At 45.9% G+C, this 25,795-nt stretch overlaps 2 protein-coding genes across 3 annotated transcripts in view; one reads left to right on the top strand and one right to left on the bottom strand.

Moving 5' to 3' along the window:
- Positions 1–25,795, bottom strand: part of ADGRA3 (adhesion G protein-coupled receptor A3) — a 76,178-nt gene that overhangs the window by 45,109 nt on the left and 5,274 nt on the right. Inside the window, exon 2 of the mRNA XM_073646808.1 lies at positions 5,618–5,689. Coding sequence (XP_073502909.1) covers positions 5,618–5,689 — 72 coding nt within the window. The remainder of the gene's footprint in view (positions 1–5,617; positions 5,690–25,795) is intronic.
- LOC141161679 (cytosolic beta-glucosidase-like) overlaps positions 22,797–25,795 on the top strand; it is a 121,281-nt gene continuing 118,282 nt past the window's right edge. The window contains exon 1 of one of the 2 annotated variants that reach the window (XM_073646824.1): positions 22,797–22,939. The gene's annotated coding sequence lies outside the window, so the exon portion shown is untranslated. Of the gene's footprint in view, positions 23,027–25,795 lie in introns of both variants that reach the window. The other variant, XM_073646835.1, reaches the window with a different exon arrangement.

Genomic DNA, 25,795 nt, shown 5'->3' with positions numbered 1-25,795 from the left:
CAGAGCTGCGCTGTTCTGCTCCTGTTCTCTCTATAGGGACTGATCTGCACTACACGCTGTACAGAGCTGCGCTGTTCTGCTCCTGTTCTCTCTATAGGGACTGATCTGCACTACACGCTGTACAGAGCTGCGCTGTTCTGCTCCTGTTCTCTCCTATAGGGACTGATGTGCACTACACGCTGTACAGAGCTGCGCTGTTCTGCTCCTGTTCTCTTCTATAGGGACTGATCTGCACTACACGCTGTACAGAGCTGCGCTGTTCTGCTCCTGTTCTCTCTATAGGGACTGATCTGCACTACACGCTGTACAGAGCTGCGCTGTTCTGCTCCTGTTCTCTTCTATAGGGACTGATGTGCACTACACGCTGTACAGAGCTGCGTTGTTCTGCTCCTGTTCTCTTCTATAGGGACTGATCTGCACTACACGCTGTACAGAGCTGCGCTGTTCTGCTCCTGTACTCTTCTATAGGGACTGATCTGCACTACACGCTGTACAGAGCTGTGCTGTTCTGCTCCTGTTCTCTTCTATAGGGACTGATCTGCACTACACGCTGTACAGAGTTGCGCTGTTCTGCTCCTGTTCTCTTCTATAGGGACTGATCTGCACTACACGCTGTACAGAGCTGCGCTGTTCTGCTCCTGTTCTCTTCTATAGGGACTGATCTGCACTACACGCTGTACAGAGCTGCGCTGTTCTGCTCCTGTTCTCTCTATAGGGACTGATCTGCACTACACGCTGTACAGAGCTGCGCTGTTCTGCTCCTGTTCTCTTCTATAGGGACTGATCTGCACTACACGCTGTACAGAGCTGCGTTGTTCTGCTCCTGTTCTCTCTATAGGGACTGATCTGCACTACACACTGTACAGAGCTGCGCCGTTCTGCTCCTGTTCTCTCTATAGGGACTGATGTGCACTACAAGCTGTACAGAGCTGCGCTGTTCTGCTTCTGTTCTCTTCTATAGGGACTGATCTGCACTACACGCTGTACAGAGTTGCGCTGTTCTGCTCCTGTTCTCTCTATAGGGACTGATCTGCACTACACACTGTACAGGGCTGCGCTGTTCTGCTCCTGTTCTCTCTATAGGGACTGATCTGCACTACACACTGTACAGAGCTGCGCCGTTCTGCTCCTGTTCTCTCTATAGGGACTGATCTGCACTACACACTGTACAGAGCTGCGCCGTTCTGCTCATGTTCTCTCTATAGGGACTGATGTGCACTACAAGCTGTAGAGAGCTGCGCTGTTCTGCTCCTGTTCTCTTCTATAGGGACTGATCTGCACTACACGCTGTACAGAGCTGCGCTGTTCTGCTCCTGTTCTCTTCTATAGGGACTGATCTGCACTACACGCTGTACAGAGCTGCGCTGTTCTGCTCCTGTTCTCTTCTATAGGGACTGATCTGCACTACACGCTGTACAGAGCTGCGCTGTTCTGCTCCTGTTCTCTTCTATAGGGACTGATCTGCACTACACGCTGTACAGAGCTGCGCCGTTCTGCTCCTGTTCTCTTCTATAGGGACTGATCTGCACTACACGCTGTACAGAGCTGCGCTGTTCTGCTCCTGTTCTCTTCTATAGGGACTGATCTGCACTACACGCTGTACAGAGCTGCGCTGTTCTGCTCCTGTTCTCTTCTATAGGGACTGATCTGCACTACACGCTGTACAGAGCTGCGCTGTTCTGCTCCTGTTCTCTTCTATAGGGACTGATCTGCACTACACGCTGTACAGAGCTGCGCTGTTCTGCTCCTGTTCTCTTCTATAGGGACTGATCTGCACTACACGCTGTAGAGCTGCGCTGTTCTGCTCCTGTTCTCTCTATAGGGACTGATGTGCACTACACGCTGTACAGAGCTGCGCTGTTCTGCTCCTGTTCTCTTCTATAGGGACTGATCTGCACTACACGCTGTACAGAGCTGCGCCGTTCTGCTCCTGTTCTCTTCTATAGGGACTGATCTGCACTACACGCTGTACAGAGCTGTGCTGTTCTGCTCCTGTTCTCTTCTATAGGGACTGATCTGCACTACACGCTGTACAGAGCTGCGCTGTTCTGCTCCTGTTCTCTTCTATAGGGACTGATCTGCACTACACGCTGTACAGAGCTGCGCTGTTCTGCTCCTGTTCTCTTCTATAGGGACTGATCTGCACTACACGCTGTACAGAGCTGCGCTGTTCTGCTTCTGTTCTCTTCTATAGGGACTGATGTGCACTACACGCTGTACAGAGCTGCGCTGTTCTGCTCCTGTTCTCTCTATAGGGACTGATGTGCACTACACGCTGTACAGAGCTGCGCTGTTCTGCTCCTGTTCTCTTCTATAGGGACTGATCTGCACTACACGCTGTACAGAGCTGCGCTGTTCTGCTCCTGTTCTCTCTATAGGGACTGATCTGCACTACACGCTGTACAGAGCTGCGCTGTTCTGCTCCTGTTCTCTCTATAGGGACTGATGTGCACTACACGCTGTACAGAGCTGCGCTGTTCTGCTCCTGATCTTTTCTATAGGGACTGATGTGCACTACACGCTGTGCAGAGCTGCGCTGTTTTGCTCCTGTTCTCTCTATAGGGACTGATCTGCACTACACACTGTACAGAGCTGCGCTGTTCTGCTCCTGTTCTCTCTATAGGGACTGATGTGCACTACACGCTGTACAGAGCTGCGCTGTTCTGCTCCTGATCTTTTCTATAGGGACTGATCCGCACTACACGCTGTACAGAGCTGCGCTGTTCTGCTCCGTGTACGGTTTACATCCCTAATACTCTCATATTGAACACCTATCCTTAGGAAAAGTCATCAATACAAATGTAGTGGACAAAAAAAAAAAAAAAAAAAAAAAAGGTGTACATCCTTTTAACATACTCCCATTGAAGTCAATAGTGCTTTCATTTTTTCAGAATCACAATAACCTGAAAGATTTTGCACATCCAAGCAACAAGCTATAAGACAGGATCTCTGTTTTCTGACAGTGAATGAGAACATCTCTTACATAGCCTAATATCATTGGACACGTTGGCTATGTTCACACGTGGGTTTTTTTTTTTTTTTTTTACAGGGTTTTTTTTGCTGCATTTTTTAATGCAAATCTTCAGCTGCATTTTACAGCACCAGCTAAGTCTATAAGATTTCAGAAATCTCATGCACACACCTTGATTTTTTTTCCTGACTGTTTTAGCAATATGCAGCATGTCACTTCTTTCAGCGTTTTTCACCCATAGAAAGCAAATGGTAAGTGCAAAAAGGAAGCAAAAAACAGGTATCAGGTTTTGCTGCGTTTTTGGTGCCAAATCAGGTTAATTTTTCACGCTTTATCAGCATACACAAGAGACATATAAACCCTGACAAAACTGCAGTAAAAAAACACAGCAAAAACTCATCAAAACCTGCTTTTTTAATGCCAAGAGATCAGGTTTTGCCTGCAGAAAAAAAACAAAACGATGCAAAACAGCAACATGTGAACATAGCCTTACAGCGTTATCATATTGAAAAGTGATTGTATTTGGCTTTGATATGACCAGTAGGGTCTGGACGTCCCACTAATGCTGAGAACGAAGGTGCGGTGGTGTAAGTGAAGAATGGCGTCCCCTACACATCCGTGCCACCACTATTAGCCATGCAGGGAGCTAGGAATGGTATGATGGGAAAGCAAAGAAGAGGATACAGCAATAAGCCGGGCCCCGGCCTCAGCACCTCTATCACTTCATAAGATAGAGGTATGCACTACGGTTATATGTGCGCACTGCGATGCTCCCGTTACACGTGCATTGTGCTCAGGCTATAGGATCGCCCAATACGCCGTCATTTCTGTAATAAATTAGATGGACACTTCCTCCAATTCATAGAATTAGGATGGGTCACATGCTTGAATGTGAGAAGCACAGAAAGGAGGCTGGTAGAGAAAAAGGAGGCTGGTAGAGAAAAAGGAGGCATCCCGCCAGAATGCAGAGGCCATGTCATCAGCAGAGCCCAGTGCCACGAAGTCCCGTTCTGCGGGAATATATCTGCAGGGAGACGTCAGTGTTTCCCCCAGCATAAAAACGGGACTTCCAATTGTTTGTATCTCCTGAAGTCCTAATAAAGTAAATGAGGCAGGCCAGGAAAACTGTGCAGGTGGTACATCAGTATCCGACCCATGGGAACAGAATAGAAAAAGCAACGAGTCTTGTAAAACGTAAGGCGCGTTCTCGGACTTGTCCCCTCGAGAGTCAATTTCCTGCAGAGTAAAATACATGAAAAGCCACAGCCTCCCGCTCCCCGCAGCACGCAGGGTTCACCGGCAGCGGCCACTCAATCATGTGAGTCACATTCCCACAACACTTCATATAAAGCACATTAATATAAAGAATGAACAATGTACGCAGAGCGACGCTCATGTGCTGTGCTGACGTCCGTTTTCACTTTTCATTTTTGCGCTTTTGTTGTTTTTTTCTCCCCTTCTTCTATGCGCCATTACTATTTTTTTTTTTTAATTGTTCCATCAACATAGCCGTAAGATGGCTTGTTATTTTGTGGGGAGAGTTGTAGTTTTGAATGCCACCATCTACTCTATCAAACAATGTACTAGAAAATAGAAAAATAAGACTCTAAGTCAGTGATATGGTGAAAAAAAAAAAAACTCGTCATTCTGCCATTGTTTTTACAGTGTTCATTACGTGGTAAAAATTACCTAGCAGAAACATTTTTACAGGTCAGTACAATTACGTACAATTCTGAACTTTGCAAAGAAAAAAAAAATGCATTGTATTGTAATTTTTTGGGAAGGCAAACAACTTTTTACATGTTCCGCTCATGCAGCTGTGTGAAGGCTTGCTTCTTGGGTTGTAGCTTTTATTGGTACCAATGGATGTTTTAATTGCATTTTTTGGGGGGACCAGAGACGTGTTGTGTTTCACGTTACGTTACGTTACGTTAATAAATTATCATTTCTTTCATACCAAAACCTAATGGGTTTGGATAGAGTATGGAGAAAATCCAACAAACTCACCCCCAGACTCACAGATCATACGGTCTCTGTGTGTGGCAATCAAGAGAACTGAAGAAATTCCAGCTCCCGAGGTCCAATGGCGTAAAAGTCGTCTTTCATTAAATAATCCAAGGACAGAAGGAAAGACACCAGTACTAAAAATGCAACGCGTTTCGGATCACTTATCCTTCTTCATAGCATGTGATCCAAAACGGGTTGCATTTTTTGTACTGGTGTATTTCTTTCCGTCCCTTTTCTGATTATTTAATAAAAGACTTTTATTCCATTGGAGTGTGGGAGCTGGAATTTCTTTGTTTCTCTTAATGGGTTTGGATAATCCCTACAGAAGGGGGGGGGGGGTCCAAAAATACAAAAAACATGGCTGCTTTCTTCTTAAGAATAGCAGTCCACAGGTTTCGTGTGGTAAAGAAGCTCAGACTCACTTTAATTTAGCTGAACTGCAATACCTAACATGACCTATAGTCAGAAGTGGCGCTGTGTGTGGATGAGATGCAGTCATGTGTACCCAATCCTGGAATTAAACGTCATTCACACTAAAGCACTATACAAGGATGCAGCAGTGTCAGTGAGATCTTGTAATGAGCGATCGGTCACGTGTGGCGGTCTACCACTGGGACCGTAACAGAAGGGAATACTTACAGCCTCTCCAGGAAGCTCAGCCCCTCGAAGGAAGCGTTCTTCAGCTCAGTGATCTTATTACTATTCAGGATTCTGGAAGGACAAAGAAAGAGAAGAAATCAGAATATTGAGGAGACACATTATCTGTCACACACCTTGTTACCCAGATCTGTCATCGGGCTACATCCTGGGGGGGTGACAGCATTATGCAAGCAGTCTAGTGGCTGTACACCCATTATCAGACACCATAGCTGTAGTAAATACAACAATCAAATATTATACACTGATTTACTGCTGCTAAGAGAAACTCAAGGTTCTTAGTTATACTGATCAGACTGTACTAGCCCACCGCCACATCACTGCGGACCTCGGAGAGGGCGCCTGACCTGTTAGGCATAGTACCACGTGGGAGGGGGACCGAGCAAGGTGCCCTACAGCACCCACGCCGCCTGGCACATTGCCAATGTCTCGGGGCCACACCACCCCTCAGACATAGCAATAATGGTCGCCATACAGCACCAACACCAAGTGAATAGATCGGAAAAAAAAAAATTCACCTTCCTCATGGTCTCAGAGAAAAAGGCGAGAACATCATAGACGGCCCTGCAAAAGGGTCCGACCAGTTCTATAATTGTTGCTAATCTGCAGTAGATGAATAGATCACTGGATGTGCGGTCGAGGTCTTTTTTTTCCTACAGCTATGGTGGGCTCCATTCTGATACTCCAGGCTGGTCCTAGTTGTAAGATGCAATACAAAGACAGATTTCTTCCAAAACAAAGAACTTTTACATTTGAAACCTCATATCCTTGTTTTGTCCTTTGTGATTTATGGTAAATCCAATGATATTGCAGCAGTCATTACTAAAAGGCACGATAGACAAAGTACTGGGACACTCGCCCCAGCGTACAACATCCGTGACCGTGCCCCCCCCCCCCCAGCGTACAACATCCGTGGCCGCCCCCCCCCCCCCGGCGTACAACATCCGTGGCCGTGCCCCCCCCCAGCGTACAACATCCGTGGCCGTGCCCCCCCCCAGCGTACAACATCCGTGGCCGCGCCCCCCCGGCGTACAACATCCGTGGCCGCGCCCCCCCCCAGCGTACAACATCCGTGGCCGCCCCCCCCCCGGCGTACAACATCCGTGGCCGTGCCCCCCCCCCCGCGTACAACATCCGTGGCCGCGCCCCCCCCGGCGTACAACATCCGTGGCCATGCCCCCCCGGCGTACAACATCCTTGGCCGCCCCCCCCCCCCCCGGCGTACAACATCCGTGGCCGTGCCCCCCCCCCGGCGTACAACATCCGTGGCCGCCCCCCCCCCGGCGTACAACATCCGTGGCCGTGCCCCCCCCCCCGGCGTACAACATCCGTGGCCCCCCCCCCCCGGCGTACAACATCCGTGGCCATGCCCCCCCGGCGTACAACATCCTTGGCCGCCCCCCCCCCCCCCGGCGTACAACATCCGTGGCCGTGCCCCCCCCCCCCGGCGTACAACATCCGTGGCCTTGCCCCCCCCGGCGTACAACATCCGTGGCCGTGCCCCCCCCCCCGGCGTACAACATCCGTGGCCTTGCCCCCCCCCCCCGGCGTACAACATCCGTGGCCGTGCCCCCCCGGCGTACAACATCCGTGGCCTTGCCCCCCCCCCCCGGCGTACAACATCCGTGGCCGTGCCCCCCCGGCGTACAACATCCGTGGCCGTCCCCCCCCCCCCCGGCGTACAACATCCGTGGCCGTCCCCCCCCCCCCCGGCGTACAACATCCGTGGCCGTCCCCCCCCGGCGTACAACATCCGTGGCCGTGCCCCCCCGGCGTACAACATCCGTGCTATAACACCCGGGCCCTGGAGCACAAACACCCATGCCTTCTTCCTTTATCATCTTTACTAACGTGACAGAATGGCTGGTGGTGCAGAGCTCACTGATACCAGTGCGGTCCTGTAATAGGAGCCACCGCTGTAACAAGTCAGTACATGACATTTCTTCCTCCTAAATATTCCACAATCACCTGTCAGTAGGATTATAGAGAAGTAGAAGGAACTGCAGCAACTCAGCCACGAAAGCATTAACAGGTCATTGGTTTCCTTGGCCAAGCAGCAGCATGCAGCCTTACATCACCAAGCACAATGCCAAGGGTTGGATTGAGTGGTGTAAAGCCGCCACCACTGGACTCTGGAGCAGATGTATTCTGTGCAGTGATAAATCACACTACTCTAATCTACAGGTCTGATGGCCAAGTCTGGGTCTAACCGTGCCAGGAGAACATCAGCTGCCCGATCGCGGCAGATTGTGCCAACTGTAAGGTGCGAACATGATGCAGCTTCTTTTTCTTCCCGGGGTCAGCCTAGGCCCTCAGCTCCAAAAGAGCAGAGATCTCCTCCAAAATCTCACAAATGTTTATCTGGCTGAATGGGAAAAAATTTCCACAGACTCCTCCAAAATCTTGTAGAAAACCTTCCCAGAGAGAGGAAGCAGTAAATAGGACGTGGTGAACGCTCCTGTAGATCCGATGTCCCAGTACAGATGTCCTTATACTGTACGTTATTATACAGATCTGCACAGAGAAATCCTCCATTCGTCAGAACAGATCAAATATATTCGTTTTCGCCTTTTTAAGATCATATTTCCAATTAAAAGCAAAGAAGCCGAGCTGCGATCTTTATGCATTTACACAATACTGCCCCCATCATGATCCACGGCCAGAGGAGACAGAAGAATGGTCACGGCCGGGTGCAATTACATTATACAGGAGAAGTGTACATATCTGTATGGAAATAATGTATCCTGGACACGGAGCCCTGCGGCCTGACAGCGACAGCACACAATACAGCGGCTACAATGCCGACACTCCCTACGCCCAACTGTACAAGAGCCATCATGTAAACAATGATGGGGGTTATGCCTCCTGTGATGTAGCCGCACGGTGGAGATCAGACCCTGTGTGACCCGGCGTGCTACAAATGCAGGAGAGAATTTACCAAAACTGGGGTTTCATACATTTTTGTTACATTTGGCACGTCTTGTCCGAGAGGCAGAAAAACGAAATCACACAAGCTGTAGACAGGCGGACATCTGCGCTATGACTTACGCCAATTTCTCCAGTAATTCTGTGGCCCACCCTCCTGCTAAACTCTGCCCACTTTGGATAAGCACAAAACAAAGAAATATCCCATTTGTTGAATATTTTTCACTCCGGAAATAAAAAAAAAAAAAAGGAAGGAAGGAAGGAGTACAGCCTAGATAAGTTCCCCTTTGAACAAGGGAGGCCCCTGATCTACGAATCCCACAATTAAGACCGGCGAGAAGGAGTCAGACGCTACCGATTCATTAAGAGAGAGCGACTGGAGTAAGATTTCTGGCATCGGGAACACCACAGCCTTTCACAAATTAGACAAGATAGGACATCGTGACCCCGTTATGTGAAATGGGAGTGAAATTGCCAAAAGTCGCAACATTTTTGCAACATTTCCAAGTGATGACAGAATTCTGTCGTAATAATGTAGAGCCGTGAATATATATATAAAAAAAAATAATCGAATTTTTCCTACAAAAATGTTTTTTTTTAGCCCCAATTTTTTTATTTTCACAAGGATAACACAAGAAAATGGAACATAAAATTTATTGTGCAATTTCTCCTGAGTAAAATGATACCCCATATGGAGGGAGGGGGGGTGAGAACTACGGTTTGGGTGCACGGCAGTGCTCAGAAAGGAATGAGCGATGTTTTGGCCGTCACAGCCTGACACTGAGGAGCGCAAGCATGCCTGCGCTTCTCAGTGTCTGCGGGATGACAGGCTGGATGGCAGCTTTCTGCTGCGGTCCAGCCTGTCATCTCGATGTAGCAGAGCTGAAGCTGTCCTGGGAACCATGGAAAGGTAAGGATGAGGTTGCTTTATTATTTTTCTTTTATTTCAGGAGATCGTTGGCTTCAGCTGGAATGGGCGTGACGGTAAGTATGGTTTAATTTAGAACAATAAAGAATTGTGTGTTTATTTCAATTAAAGGACTTTATTCTGGGTGTTGTGTTTTTTTTTAAATACTTTACTAGAAATTCATGGCGGTCATGTCTAATATTGGCGTGACCCCATGAATTTCGGGCTTAGGGCCAGCTGATAATACCAAGCTGGCCCTAACCCCTTTATTACCCAGTGAGCCATTGCACCAGGGCCCTGAATGAGTTGGGTACAGCGCCAGAAGATGGCGCTTCTATGAACACGCCATTTTCCGGGGGTGGCTGCAGATTGCAATTTGCAGCGGGGAGGGGGGGGGGGGCAGAAAGCTTGGGCCTCCCTGCGCTGCAGATTCCATCCCCCAGCTGCCTGGTTGTACCTGGCTGGACATAAAAATAGGGCGAAGCTCCACGTATTTTTTTTTATTTTAATTATTTCATGAAATTCATGAAATAATTAAGAAAAAAAGGGCTTCCCTATATTGTTGTGTCCAACCAGGTACAAATAGGCAGCTGGTAGTTGGGGGCAGCCCGTTCCTGCCTGCTGTACCTGGCTGGACACAAATATAGTGCGAAGCCCCACGGCAATTTTTTTTTAATTACTTCAGGAAATTCATGAAGTAATTAAAAAAAAAATACGTGGGGCTTCGCACTATATTTGGCTGTGGCATTAACGTCTTAAAAACATATTAATTTAATATTTAATTGTAATGTAAGGGAGATAATGTAATGTCAGCGCTTGAGCAGGAGAACTCTCCCACGCTGGGATGGCATTCTGATGACAGGATGGATCGCAGCTGAGCGCTGCGATCCAGCTTGTCATCCTTCAGAGACACTGCAGAGCGCAGGCATTATGTGAACTTCCGATTCCGGTATTCGATATTGTAAAAGTATCGGAACTCCGATACTGAAATATCGGGTATCGACCGATATTCGCTGTATCGGAATGCTCAACACTAGTTATTACACTTGGGGTTATTTACTGTGGAAAAACGAAGGCTTAGGGGTGATCTTATTACCATGTACAAGTATATGAGAGGACAGTACAAAGAACTGTCTACTGATCTTTTTACTCTGAGGCCAGAGACGGGGACAAGGGGGCATCTTCTACGTCTGGAGGAAAGAAGGTTTAATCATAATCACAGACGGTGATTCTTTACTGTAAGAGCAGGGAGACTATGGAGCTCTCTGCCGCATGATGCTGTAATGAGGGATTCACTACTAAAATTTAAGAAGGGCCTGGATGCCTTTCTGGAAAAAGTATAATATTATAGGTTATATATACTAGATTCCTTGATAGGGTGTTGATCCAGGGAACTAGTCTGATTGCCGTATGGAGTCAGGAAGGATTTTTTTTCCCCAATGTGGAGCTTAGAGTTTGCCACATATTTTTTTTTGCCTTCCTCTGGATCAACATGTTAGGCTATGGGTTGAACTAGATGGACTTAGTCTTCCTTCAACCTCAAAAACTATGTTACTATGATGTGTGAACATAGGGACAAAAATCTAGGAATGTTAGGCTATCTTCACAACCCAACGAGACATTTGTGACAAGGTAATTGCGGACTAGAAGTGGTTGTGCGAGCAGCATTTACCACGACCGTCATACAGGGCAGGAAACAAGAGAACCAGTAGGGACAAGTATTGTTTAGGCTGGGGGCCACCAGAGCAGCCGGGAGGCTCATGTTCTCCCCGAGCACAATGACTACAGAGCGGACACAAAGCCTCGCCGCCTTTCATCTGCTTTCTGAGAATGTTTACACTTGTAAGAATCATCTCTGAAGTTTGGGAACTAAATATGACGCAAATGGTGACATCTTCGCTACAGGGCGCTCACTCGTCTTGTTCACTTTTAAGATGGGGTTTCTAGAAAAGTCAAAAAACGAGAAGTCAAACAAAGATGGACAGATCAGCCCACAGAGATTAATCACCAGCCATAAATCGGCTGCTGGGATTTTTTTCACAGGAAGAGGCCGACTGTTCATCACTTCCATGCTAACACCTAGAGAGAATGTCCTCTACTATACGAGAGGCGGCCATTAATGTTTACGGCACTAGTAAGCCAGACAAGCCCCATAACCAGCTCATCGTAACAACGGAAACTACATGCAAAGCAATGTGCAAAGAGATTTTGTCCAGATAAGAAATCCCTAAGATTTACAGAAAATTTTTGAATCCTAAAGGGAAGGCCCACTGCAGCAAGTGAGAAGTGTAGCGCAGGCACACCAGAGATTTTGCAATGGGAATAGCTGTTTGTACAAACAAGTGATTTATATGAAAAAAAAAAAAAATAAACCACTTTGGTTATGTGTGGCTTTACCCTAACATGAGATCTGTAGTTTCAGATAGGTGCGAGATTATTAAAGGGGTTGTCCAGTCCAAAACGATAAGTCTGCAGTTACTCTGTGTGACTTATGACCCTGTGGGTTGCAGGGATTCACTGGTTTCTGACCCAGGACTGGAGGGCATGCGTTATACATACTCCTGGCCAATGGGACACTTGTATGGAGAAAGGCCGCACCCACTGGACGGCTGCGTCACTTCACAGGGCGTGGTCTCTCTCAATACAAGTGAATGGAGTGAGGCCATGCCCACTACACGGGCTCTGGCCAGAAGCATGAATAATGCATGCGTACCCTCCGGTCCCACCGGCTCACACACCTGCGAAACCCTGCGCTGGTGGATTGGGGGGGGGGGGGGGATTCATATATTTGCAGTCACAGAGTGATTGCAGACTTATCGATTTGGACCGGCAACCCCTTTAAGTCTACTGCAATTTTTGAGTGATAAATATGGCTTTGTAACATAGAATTCCAGCATTTAGACCAGATTTTTTGTTTATTGCCTGCACTAAACAGTCCTTGCACTCAACTTCAAACCAGGTGGAGAGGGCTCACTTTCTACTTTATTTTAAATCATCTCAATCCTGAGCCATGGCGACTTGATGAATGACTGATCTGTAGGAAGATCGATCTTGTGGAAGCCTAGATAGGTCCACCAGGGTCTCCACCATTATCTTGATTGTATCAAGCCATCGGGTGGCTGGTCTTCCTCTTCACCTTGTTCCTTCTATTCTTCTGACCATGGTGTCCTTCTCCAGTGATTGCTCTCTTTGTATGATGTGTCCAAAGTAGGGAAGTCATAGCTTGGTGATCCTTGCTTCCAGTGACATGTCTGACTCGATTTGTTTGTTCTTTGCCATCCATGGTATTGGTAACATCCTTCTCCAGGATCACATTTCAAAGCTTTCTATACACTTTTTATTCCGAGACCTTCTATAGGCAATTTTTTTCTGTTACCTGGACACAGTCTAGTAGTAAATCTTCTATTACCGCCAGCTGTTGTGCACATTTTCTTGTCTTTGCAGTGACCGATTGTTCTTACACCTCTTCAAAAGTTTGGAAACGCCTCCTTTTTCTTCCAATTTCAGTGTAGCCTTGTTCACGCACAATTATTATTTTAAATCGTTACGTGGGCGACTACTCAACTCTTTTCTTGTTCATTCTACAGGCGCACTACACAAAGGAGAGGGGAAAAAAACAAAGCAACCGACCCGATAACAATTACACAATGCAAAGACAGATGTTCTTGGGTCAGCTGTAATACATGACCTGGGGACATTGTTTCTATTTCCGGAATTCTGATAATTGATTTTGCTGCATTGCAGTCTACATTAAATGATATTTCCAATGTTCTTGGAATGTAAAGTATTATAAAAAAATAAAATGAAACTAAAACTGATGTTATGAGCGATCAAATGAAAAAAATGCACAATTTTTGCCTTTGGTGTGGCTCCATAGCTGTCCACGCTCCTTGGATGGACAGCCATTCATCACTACCCCATGCACAACATAATTATCCACAACATAACCATGAACTTCTGTTTGTACTCCAGATTTCATCAATCCAGGTATCATTTTAATCACTGTAACGGCGCCAACCTGACAGCGTGTGTAGTTAACTGAGCACAATCCTGCTGACAGGTGCGCTTTAATAAGAACTAGAGAATGAGCCATTTAGTTTTTATTGATGCAGATTTTCTGCAGCATTTTCTGTGTTCATTGTGTACGTGGCACTTAAGAGACAAAAAAATTGCAGTGTGTCAAAGCTGCTCTGCTTTTGATACTTCCTGGCATTTGGCTTTGACAAAACCGAATTGATTTAGTCATGTGTAGATTACATGCATTTTCAGTGTGTTTCTGCCACTTCCAATAGGTGGCACTAGAGTTGAAGTCCTTTTCCTCTCTGAAGAGGCAATTTGCATATATAATTTCCCAGAGGCGCATGCATGGCCTATAAGTCTCCTTACACTGACATGCTAGACCTGGCTTGTCAATCTCCACAAGGAGAAATGTTACCCCTTAGATTCCAGTCTTAGGGCTCTTTCACAAGTCAATATCTCCGGTACGAGTGGTGACAGTTTCCATTCATACTGGAAACGCTGACACACGCAGACCTATTCAAATGAATGGGTCTGTGTACACTTCAGTGTGTTTTTGCGGACAGTGTGCTCCACAGGGAGACAAATCCACTTTTTTGGGGACACAGTCCACAAAACGCACCACACGGATGACATCCTTGTGTCATCCGTGTGACACGTACCGGAGCCTGGGGATCACGCTGCTCCCAGACGCCGGTGCTGAACTCTGCCCCCAGCTCAGGAGCGGTGTCCTGTCACTCACTGAGCACAGCTCCGGAGCAGGTCATTCTCCCCGGCTCCAGCGGTCACATGGATGACAGCGGGGGCACACCTAGGAGAGCCAAGTATAAGGATTTTATTAATTTTTTGTTAATTTTACAGGTGGGGACACAGAGTATACTACTACCTTCATCATGGTCTTTGCTGGTGCTGATCGCGGCGCCGGCAGGGAACCATGATGAGGGCAGCGTTCAGCACCGGCGTCTGGGAACTGTGCTAACTGTAGCGCTGATTCCCAGGCGCCCGTCCATGTGATCCTGGTGCGGCACATGTGCCGTGCACAGATGCCACAAGTAAAACACACACGGACACACGGGGCACGGATGTCTCCGTTACAGTTTTTTCTGGTACTGGAAATATGTGTGAAACTGGCCTTAGCCTCTCACTTAGCCAAATCAGATTTCATACTTTGCACTGATGAGGGGCAGCACCCTGAAACACTGTCTGCAAACTGAGATTCTGGCTTGGCTTTTATCCAACGCCCTTCCACTACTGGAAAATCCACCACATCAGAGGATAACTCCTCTTTTACAGAACGGGTTGTAGCATTTGACATATGGCTCGGTGATTTGGCATAAAAACTTAAACAAAAAAAAACAAAAACACACAAAAATATATATATAATATAAGATAATATTTATGCTCATCCATCCATTTGATGTGGAAGAATAGCTGTCGCCCAGAACAAGTATTTGGCAGACAGCTATTATGTGTCGCCACTTTAGGACTCCTTATATGTGTGTAACAAACAAGGCAATAAAACAGAACATAGCGGCAATAAAATCATTACTACATCAAGCCCAGCCCTGGAAATAATGAGCAATATCTCATCAGCAGTAGCTGACATGCAGCTATTATTACATGGGGCAAGTAGACGGTGGTCTGTATATGCTACCATGCCCAGCATTGGATAGTGGCACGAGATTACCGTCTTTTTCGGACTACAAGACGCGCTTTTTTTCCTCTAAAATTTTGGAGGAAAGTGTGGGGAGCGTCTTATAGTCCGATATACATAAATACTGTGGCTGTGGGTTGTGGGGGAAGCGACAGTGGTGGAGTAGCGGGGCACAGGAGGCAGCAGCCGCCTGCTGCAGCCCACACTGTGCCCGCTACTAAAGAAAATGAATATTCACTGCTCCCCATGCCTATGGGTTTGGTGAATATTCATGGACTTTAATAGCGGGCACGCTGACAGCCGAGCGCAGCAGGAGCCACGCTGCGGCTACAGTGTGCGAGTTATTAGGGAGAATAAATGGTCACTGCTCCCCACGCACACAGTCCCGGCATGGGGGCAGTGACTATTCCGGCACAGAGAGGGACACAGCGCTGGAGGAGAGAGGAGGTGAGTATAACTGTTTATTTTTTTTGCTGTGCAGCGCGACGGGGATCAGGGGGTGCCAAGCATACCAGGATGACGGGGGCCATACATACAGGGATGAAGGGTGCCATACATACCAGGAAGACGAATGAGGAGGGGCATACATAGAGGGATGAGGGGGGGCTATACATACAGGGATGAGTGGGCCATACATACAGGGATGAGGCATGAGGGGGCCATACATACCAGGAAGACGAATGAGGGGGGTCATACATAGAGGGATGAGGCATGAGGGGGGCCATAGATACCAGGATGAGGGGGGCCATACATACAGGGAGTGACATACATACCAGGAAGAGGAATGAAGGTGCCATACATACCAGAATGGGTATTAAGGGGGGCCATACATACCAGGATGAAGGGTGCCATGCATACCAGGAGGAGGGATGAGGGGAGCCATGCATACCAGGATGGGGGATTGGGGTGCCATGCATAACAGGATGGGGATGAGGGCCACGTATAACAGGAAGGAGGGGGCCATATATACCAGGATGGGGGATATTAACATAATTGGGGGACATAACCCCTAGAACAGTGTCAGCAGCAGACACCCTCCCCCTTAACAGGGCATCATGACCACATTTTTTGCTTAAATTTTTTTCTATTTTCCTCCTCTAAAACCTAGGTGCGTCTTATGGTCCAGTACGTCTTATAGTCCGAAAAATACGGTAAATGGGGAAAACACACACTTTATGATTATGGTGCAAGTGCACTTGTAATTAACAGCATCAAACCACATGACAGGTTGTATACTAATCTATATGCAGACCGTGGACAAATACATATGCAGACTGTAACAGTTCATGTGCAAATCCGCAGCAGAAACCTGGGGGTCGGCCTCGGATTTCTGCAGTGGGTTATGTAGCTGCAAATATCAGACTTTTCTGCAAGAATAGAGTATAAACCCTGATTAGCAACCTATAGACCTAGTCTAACCAGAAAGTGGCATGATCTTCAAATGAGCAAGTGCAAAGATTATTGTGAAGGGAGTGAGAACACGGTTAGCTGTGACCACCGGCTACTATAACTGGACACACCTTCTCATTTAAAGATTTTTCTGTATTTTCATGACTATGAAAATTGTACATTCGCACTGAAGGCATCAAAACTATGAATTAACACATGTGGAATTATATACTTAACAAAAAAGTTTGAAATAACTGAAAATATGTCTTATATTCTAGGTTCTTCAAAGTAGCCACCTTTTGCTTTGATGACTGCTTTGCACACTCTTCGCATTCTCTTGATGAGCTTCAAGAGGTAGTCACCGGAAATGGTTTTCACTGCACAGGTGTGCCCTGTCAGGTTTAATAAGTGGGATTTCTTGCCTTATAAATGGGGTTGGGACCATCAGTTGTGTTGTGCAGAAGTCTGGTGGATACACAGCTGATAGTCCTACTGAATAGACTGTTAGAATTGGTATTATGGCAAGAAAAAAGCAGCTAAGTAAAGAAAAACGAGTGGCCATCATTACTTTAAGAAATGAAGGTCAGTCAGTCCGAAAAATTGGGTAAACTTTGAAAGTGTCCCCAAGTGCAGTTGCAAAAACCATCAAGCGCTACAAAGAAACTGGCTCACATTAGGACCAACCCAGGAAAGGGAGACCAAGAGTCACCTCTGCTTCTGAGGATAAGTTTATCCGAGTCACCAGCCTCAGAAATTGCAGGTTAACAGCAGCTCAGATTAGAGACCAGGTCAATGCCACACAGAGTTCTAGCAGTAGACACATCTCTACAACAGCTGTTAAGAGGAGACTTTGTGCAGCAGGCCTTCATGGTAAAATAGCTGCTAGGAAACCACTGCTAAGGACAGGCAACAAGCAGAAGAGACTTTTTTTGGGCTAAAGAACACAAGGAATGGACATTAGACCAGTGGAAATCTGTGCTTTGGTCTGATGAGTCCAAATTTGAGATCTTTGGTTTGAACCACCGTGTCTTTGTGCGAAGCAGAAAAGGTGAACGGATGGACTCTACATGCCTGGTTCCCACCGTGAAGCATGGAGGAGGAGGTGTGATGGTGTGGGGGTGCTTTGCTGGTGACACTGTTGGGGATTTATTCAAAATTGAAGGCATACTGAACCAGCATGGCTACCTCAGCATCTTGTAGCGGCATGCTATTCCATCTGGTTTGGATTTAGTTGGACCATCATTTATTTTTCAACAGGACCTCCAGGCTGTGTAAGGGCTATTTGACCAAGAGGGAGAGTGATGGGGTGCTACGCCAGATGACCTGGCCTCCACAGTCACCAGACCTGAACCCAATCGAGATGGTTTGGGGTGAGCTGGACCGCAGAGTGAAGGCAAAAGGGCCAACAAGAGCTAAGCATCTCTGCAAACTCCTTCAAGATTGTTGGAAGCCCATTTCCGGTGACTACCTCTTGAAGCTCATCAAGGGAATGCCAAGAGTGCGCAAAGCAGTCATCAAAGCAAAAGGTGGCTACTTTGAAGAACCTAGACTATAAGACATATTTTCAGTTGTTTCACACTTTTTTGTTGAGTATATAATTCCACATGTCTTAATTCATAGTTTTGATGCCTTCAGTGTGAATGTACAATTTTCAGTCATAAAAATACAGAAAAATCTTTAAATGAGAAGGTGTGTCCAAACTTTTGGTCTGTACTGTAATATATATATATATATTACAATACTGACCCACTATCAGTATTTTTTTCTCAGGAGTGGGAGCCAAAACCAGGAGTGGGTGATAAATGCAGAATTGGTGACTTCGTTCTATTATACCTTTTCTCTGATTGTTCCTCACCTGGTTTTGTCTCCCACTCGTGAGACCAAATACTGATAGTGAGGCCGTGGCCTAATACTGTTGCTTCTACAGGTCATACTAGGGGTTTAAGTTCTGCCATACAGTGGGGGAAATAACCAGGACTGTGGAGTCGGTAAGCCAAACCTCCGACTCCTCAATTTCCATGACTCCGACTCCACGACTCCAACTCCCTCATACATGGCTCATGTTTAAGTGATATATTCACTGCAGCACAGATTCATCTCAGCTAAAAGTCTAGACCCTTAGATCAGGAATAGGACAGACATTTATAGTCATAACTTTCCCAAATTCTTATGAAAAAATATTCCCCACAAACTGCTAGTCGATCCATTTTATACAGACTCCCACTCTACCAAAATGGGCTCTGACTCCGACTCCACAGGCCTGGAAATAAGTATTTGATTCCTTGCTGTTTTGGTAAGTTTGCCCACTTCCAAAGACATGAACAGTGTATAATTTTAAGGGTAGGTTAATTTTTAACATTGAGAGATAGAGTATTCAAAAAAAAAAAAATTCAAGAAAATCACATTGTATAAATTAGATAATTTTTTATGCATTTTGCAGTGAGAAATAAGTATTTGATCCCCTGCAAACCATTATGAGTTCTGGCTCCTACAGACTAGACGCTCCTAATCAACTCGTTACCTGCATTAAAGACAGCTGTCTTACATAGTCACCTGTATAAAAGACTCCTGTCCACAGACTCAATTAATCAGTCAGACTCTAACCTCTACAACATGGGCAAGACCAAAGAGCTTTCTAAGGATGTCAGGGACAAGATCATAGACCTGCACAAAGCTGGAATGGGCTACAAAACCACAAGTAAGACGCTGGGTGAGAAAGAGACAACTGTTGGTGCAATAGTAAGAAAATGGAAGAAATACAAAATGACTGTCAATCGACATCGATCTGGGGCACCATGCAAAATCTCACCTCGTGGGGTATTCTTGATCATGAGGAAGATGAGAGATCAGCCTAAAACTACACGTGGGGAACTTGTTAATGTTTAAAGGGGTTGTCCACTACTTTATATGATCCCCCAATGTATTCCCCCAGGGTCCATAAGTGTTTCTCCAAATACCTTTTCTGCCTGTGAGCGGCGCTATCACTGACCGCTCAGAGGTATCATGTGACCCCCGGCTGCAGCCGGCTCTGACATCCGCTGATGTCAAGTCAAGTTCCGGCTGCAGCTAGGGGTACTCACTTCTGCGTTCCACGGTGGATGCTGGGCTGTGGGCAGGGTTACCCCACAGCGGTAGCACCGCTCAGAGGCAGAAAAGGCACCGCAAGGTATTTACAAAAACACTTCTGGGCCCCGGGGGGGATACCTTGGGGGGGGGTTCATATAAAGTAGTGGACAACTTCTTTAAGTGATAAATTTACTATAGCACAGATTAATCTCAGCTAAAAGTCTAGACCCTTAGATTAAGAATAGGACAGACATGGGACATTTCAGAACTTTCCCAAATTCTTATGAAGAAATATTCCCCACAAACTGCATTGAGCTACTGTACCCAATCTATTAGATATTTTAGGAGTCGGTCCATTTTATACCGACTCCACAGTCCTGATACTTTGGGAGTGCTTTTCTACAAAGGGGACATGACGACTGCACCGTACTGAAGGGAAGATGGATTGGGTAATGTATCGCAAGATTTTGGCCAAAAACCTCCTTCCCTCAGTAAGGGCATTGAAGATGGGTCCTGGCTGGGTCTTCCAGCAAGACAATGACCCAAAAGACACAGCCAGCACAACAAAGGAGTGGCTCAAAAAGAAGTACAGTAAGGTCATGGAGTGGCCTAGCCTGTCTCCAGACCTTAATCCAATAGAAAACTTATGGAGGGAGTTGAAGCTCCAAGTTGCCAAGCGACAGCCTCAAAATCTTAACGATTTAGAGATGATCTGCGAAGAGGAGTGGACCAAAATTCCTCCTGACATGTGCACAACCCTCATCATCAACTACATAAAACGTTTGACTGCTGTGCTTGCCAACAAGGGTTTTGCCACCAAGTATTAAGTGTTGTTTGCCAGAGGGATCAAATACTTATTTCTCACTGCAAAATGCAAATAAATGCATCTAATTTATACAATGTGATTTTCTAGATTTTTTTGGGGATATTCTCTCAATGTTAAAATTAACCTACCCTTAAAATTATAGACTGTTCATGTCTTTGTCAGTGGGCAAACTTACAAAAACAGCAAGGGATCAAATAATTATTTCCCCCACTCTATACAAGTGTCTATTGTCATCCCAACTGGATAATCACCCTCTGACAGGTAGAGGCAGATTTAGACCCTTATTGGTGGAGCAATGGAGAGAGATTCTAGAAACTGTTCCCACATTGTCTCCCTGTGAGGCCCAAGGGCTCTCCAACTGTATTTAAAGCACCATTCCAGCTGGGAGGGGATTTCAGAGCAGGACGGGGGCTTTAAATGTAAACCCCATACTCACCTTCCGGCTGCTTCATCTTTTACCGACGCCACTCCGGTTCCACGGCGCCATCTCGCGCCTGTAACTTCTGCCTGTCCGGAAATCAGAAGTTACGTCACAAGAGCTCAATGCAAGTCTATGAGAGCCAGAACGAAGCTCACATAGACTTGTATTGAAAAGTGACCTCTGGCGCGCTCCATGAAACATTGGCGCTGTCGGTAGGTCACTTTTCGCTGGAGACAGACATTGGAAAAAGATGAATGCGGCAGCAGGTGAGTATGAGACAGGGGAATTACATCTAAAGCACCACTCCAGCGGTGCAATAAAAAAAAACAAAAAAACAAAGCTGTGGAGTTGGAGAGTCGGTGTCCATTTTGGTACAGTCGGTATAAAATGGATCGACTACGACAATACATAATAAATTGGTACAGTAGTATCATGCAGGTTGTGCTGTAAATTTTTCTATTTGGGAAAGTTATGACATGTCCTATAAATGTCTGTTCTGTTCCTGAGCTAAGGATCTCGGCTTTTAGTTGAGATGAATCTGTGCTGCACTTTATGTACACGCTCAGGAGTGAGGCCGGGCTGTGGAGTCGGGAGTCAGGGAAATTGAGGAGTTGGTGGTTTGGCTTACCAAATTCACAGCCCTGAAAAATACGTGGAGTGGTGCTTTAAGGGTATGTGCACACCTTCAGGAATGGGAGCGCTTTGAATGCAGCATACTTGATGCTGCGTCCAGAGCACTGCACGCAGGTGAAGCCGCATGTGTTCATTGAACACATGAGGCTGCACCGCATCCTATCCATTGCACTATAGAAATTAACATGTTGCGGTCTGTGAAGACGCGCCGCATGTCCGTCTTCACAGCACGGGAACGCTTAGTGGGAATGGGATTTGTATAAATCCCATCCACTATGCTGTAACATCGGGCTGCTGCGGATTGCACGCAGCGCAAGTATGCTGCATCCAATCCGCAGCGTTCACTGACCGTGTGCATGCACCCTAATTCCCAGAGTATACAAAACTCCAAGCATTTTACAGAAGATAGGATATCGCCATGGTGCAAAATGCCCTTGGTGTGGGATTGAGGAGGCACATTTGATGCATATGATGTGGGAGTGTAGACAAGTCGGCACATTTTGGAATGAGGTCATCTCCTTGATAGAAAGGGTGTGTTGAGTGAAATTGTTTACAGATCGCCGTATATCTAGATTGGGTTTATTTGAAGACAGAGTGGATCCCGGCTCGCCCCTATTCATATGTATCTCTCGTGTATCTTATTTCAAGCACATAAACTTCTTGAATTTCATTGGTTAGACGCACAACCTCTATCTATGGGAGAACTACAATGAAGGATAAATAATATAATATGGTTGGAAAGAGGAGTCTATCATAAACGTAACTCGATCCACAAATTTGAAAAGATATGGAGTCCTTGGTTGGATACTCTAGGGCTACCCATGAATCTGCTACTTAGGGCTCAGTCAGACGGACACAATGCTCGGACTGGCCGTCGGCTATCCTGACCTGAGCGTGATAGCTGCATAGAAATACCTGCTGTCACGCTCAGGTCAGCGGAGCCGACGGCCAGTCCGAGGACTGTGATGCGATCTTCACGTGAGCATTACGTCTGTCTGACTGCGCCTTTAGAGATGGCATCGTAAATATTCCATCCCTTAGTTGTTAGTCCTCTTTTTCCTTCTTCTCTCCCCTTTGACAAATTTAATACTCTATTCTAGAACTGCTCTGAAAATGAAAATGGTCCTCTGGAATGTTGGCATTTGGGTGATACTTTGTCTATGTTTTATACTATAGAATTATGTAATTCATGTTATTTGAAAGATGGAAAAATCTGTAATTGAAGTTTTTCAATAAAAATGATTTAAAGATGGAGGTGTATTGCCGCCTTACGAACACCAGATGCAAGGGGAGGAGAGGAGAGGAGGGCAGCGGCATTTATTGGGTACAGCTCATATGACAAAGGTCTAATAATCATTAACGATCTGAAAGGAGTAAACAGAGTAAAGTCCAGGAGTGAAGCTGCAGGAGACGCTGTGCCGGTCACACAACACTGGGACTTCAGCCCCCGACAGCACAATCTACAGGTAATCAGCGCCAACCAGGAGAAAAATAATTATGGAAGAATATCAGCCCGGCCCCACCGAAAAATCCAAGTGATTGCTCATAGCATGGTAAATGATAGCTGCAGAGCACGAGGAGGGAGCGGACACAGTACGGTGGCAAAATCCTTAACGTTATAAGGCTAAATCTACAGCAGAACTGCAACATACAGGACCAAGGGAGATTTGGAAAATAAGCCCTGAAATCTGATCCACCATCACTGTACTGTATGTTTCTGTACGGGGTGACCCCAGCCATTATTGTAATGAAAGCTTGCAGCACATTTTTAGGAACATTGCTGCACACAAAAGCGTAATGGCAGGAAATAAGGAGCAGTTATATAATGCTACAACATGGGAGGGAGCGCTGCTGTCTGTCTCCAGAGACTGGTGACTACGGCCCTAACACTAGGTGAATCCACGCAGGTTGACAACACTACAGATAACTGGGGGGTGGGGGGGGTCACATCTCTTCTTGTGGAGAGTGACAGGTGAGTGTAAGGAGACTTATAGGCCACTTCCTCAGTGAAATTAAATATGCAGTTTACATAGATTATGCCTGAGGACAGCATATCACAGAACCACACACAAACACAAATGCCAAATTTGATGGGGAGAGCACTCTTTTTAATCTACAGTACTAGCAGGGCTGTGGAGTCGGTAAGCCAAACCTCCGACTCCCTCATACATGGCTCATGTTTAAGTGATGAATTTACTGTAGCACAGAATCATCTCAGCTAAAAGTCTAGACCCTTAGATCAGGAATAGGAGACATTTATAGGACACAAACTGCATTGAACTGCTGTACCCAATTTATTATATATTTTAGGAGTCGGAGTCGGTTCACTCTGCGACTCCTCAGCCCTGAACGGTACTAGTCTATATTGTAATTCTATTGCAGTTTGAGCACTGAGCTGCTGGGGACCATCCGCATTCAAAATTGCAAGACATGTGGGGTCAGGGATTTCTCTGAGCAAAAATGTCAGATTTCCTTCTAAGGAAATCTGCAGCAAAATGTACAAAGGCCCCGACATCCACACGATTCTGCGGAGATAATCATCAGCAAATCCGATCTAAGGGTATGTGCACATGGTGCGTTTTTGCTGTAGAAAATCCGCGTGGATTTGGCCCAGCATTTTCTATGGGATTTTGGAAGATCTGTGCACATGATCAGGAATTTTCCTGACAAGATTTCATGTACGGAAAAAGAAGAAACATGTCCATTCTTTGGGCGGATTTTCTTGAGTTTTTCCTATACAATGCATTGGAAAAAACGCATGGCAAATACGCACATAAAAGCATCAAAAACGCATGGAATTTCCACAGTGTTTTTCATGCCAAGAGGTGCAGAACCTTGCAGAAATGCTGCAGAAATTTCTGCAAGCAATTCCTGATGGTGCGCACATAACCTATATGATGCCATAAGCGGTATCGTACTTCTAAGCAGAACAAAAAAATACTTTGTCAATTTCACCAGAAATTCTTTTGTAAATCTTTGACCTTCTGCAGATTTGGTTTCCAATTTGCAACAGATTTCACTGTGCTCTGCAAGGAGTGAAATATGCAGTGAAAATCCACAGGAAATTATTGACACACTGCAGAGATAAAATCTGTGTTTTTCAGTAGTTTGTGGCTGAAATTGAGGAAACTCTCATCCACCTTGCTGCTGCTGTTGAGGCGCCGGGCCGTACGGGAGACTAGTCAGGAAGGCAGGTCCCTAGCGGCATCTACCCACCCTTTGCCAATGACTGACAGGTCTTTCCCTATACATGCACGCATACAGAGACCGGTCACTTAAGGGAAGAGGGGAGAATCCGCCCGGGACCCCGGCTTCCTGACTAGTCTGCAGGGCGGGCTCGCTCCCCGGCAGCTGTTATAGTATATTTTTCACTGAAACGCAGCAGGATTTCAGAGTCAGTCATACCTGGCTGAGCTCATACAGCCAATGTCTGATATATGACACCTATGGATCAGGCATACATCAGCTGTCAGGTTCCCTTTAAGTACAGAATTCCAGTATTTCTGTATTAAAAATAAACTGTCAAATCTGCAGCAAAAATGGATTAAAAAAGGGGAAAACATTAAAAACACAATAATCAGAGAATTGTTATTGCGTGACTTGGTGTAGACACCTTTCGCAACCAAAAAACACCCCCCCTCTGTTTTTGTAAATGGGAACAGGACCTAAAGAAACTCATGTAAGACATGGCAAAAACACATTAATCACAGCACACAGGTAGATGGTTCAGAAAAAGAAAGATTTTTTTTGCAAGTAGGAACAAGGCCTGATGATTTTCTGCCTGAAAATCCAGAAATAATATCTGCAATGTATCCGCTACAGGTGACCGTACCCTAAGGCCATGCTCCCACGATGTGTCCACAATGGGATTTTACCACTATTTTCAAAAAATGCTGTAAAATCGCTATGCTTTTACTCCATATTCAGAAGATTGTGAAAACAAAATGATTATGAATGCATCACTGTGAAATCTTAATGCTTAAATGGAACGGCTGTACACCAAGAAACGAGAGGAGATTTACAAAAAGGTATAATACCACGAGAAAATAACAGGTACCATCGAATGTATACTATGGTTATAGAGCAGCCCGGGAGTATACGGTATATACATACACTACAGAGCAGCCCAGGAGTAATACGGTATATATACACACACTATAGAGCATTCTGAGAGTATACGGTATACAGTGGGTACGGAAAGTATTCAGACCCCTTTACATTTTTCACCCTTTGTTTCATTGCAACCATTTGGTAAATTCTAAAAAGTTAATTTTTTTTCTCATTAAAGTACACTCTGCACCCCATCTTGACTGAAAAAAAAA

Source organism: Phyllobates terribilis, unplaced genomic scaffold (genome assembly GCF_046119375.1).
Source record: "Phyllobates terribilis strain yellow unplaced genomic scaffold, ASM4611937v1 Scaffold_1__5_contigs__length_1240528914, whole genome shotgun sequence".
NCBI lineage: Eukaryota > Metazoa > Chordata > Amphibia > Anura > Dendrobatidae > Phyllobates > Phyllobates terribilis.
Note: the sequence above shows the minus strand (reverse complement) of the source record. Positions and strands in the feature narration are given on the sequence as shown.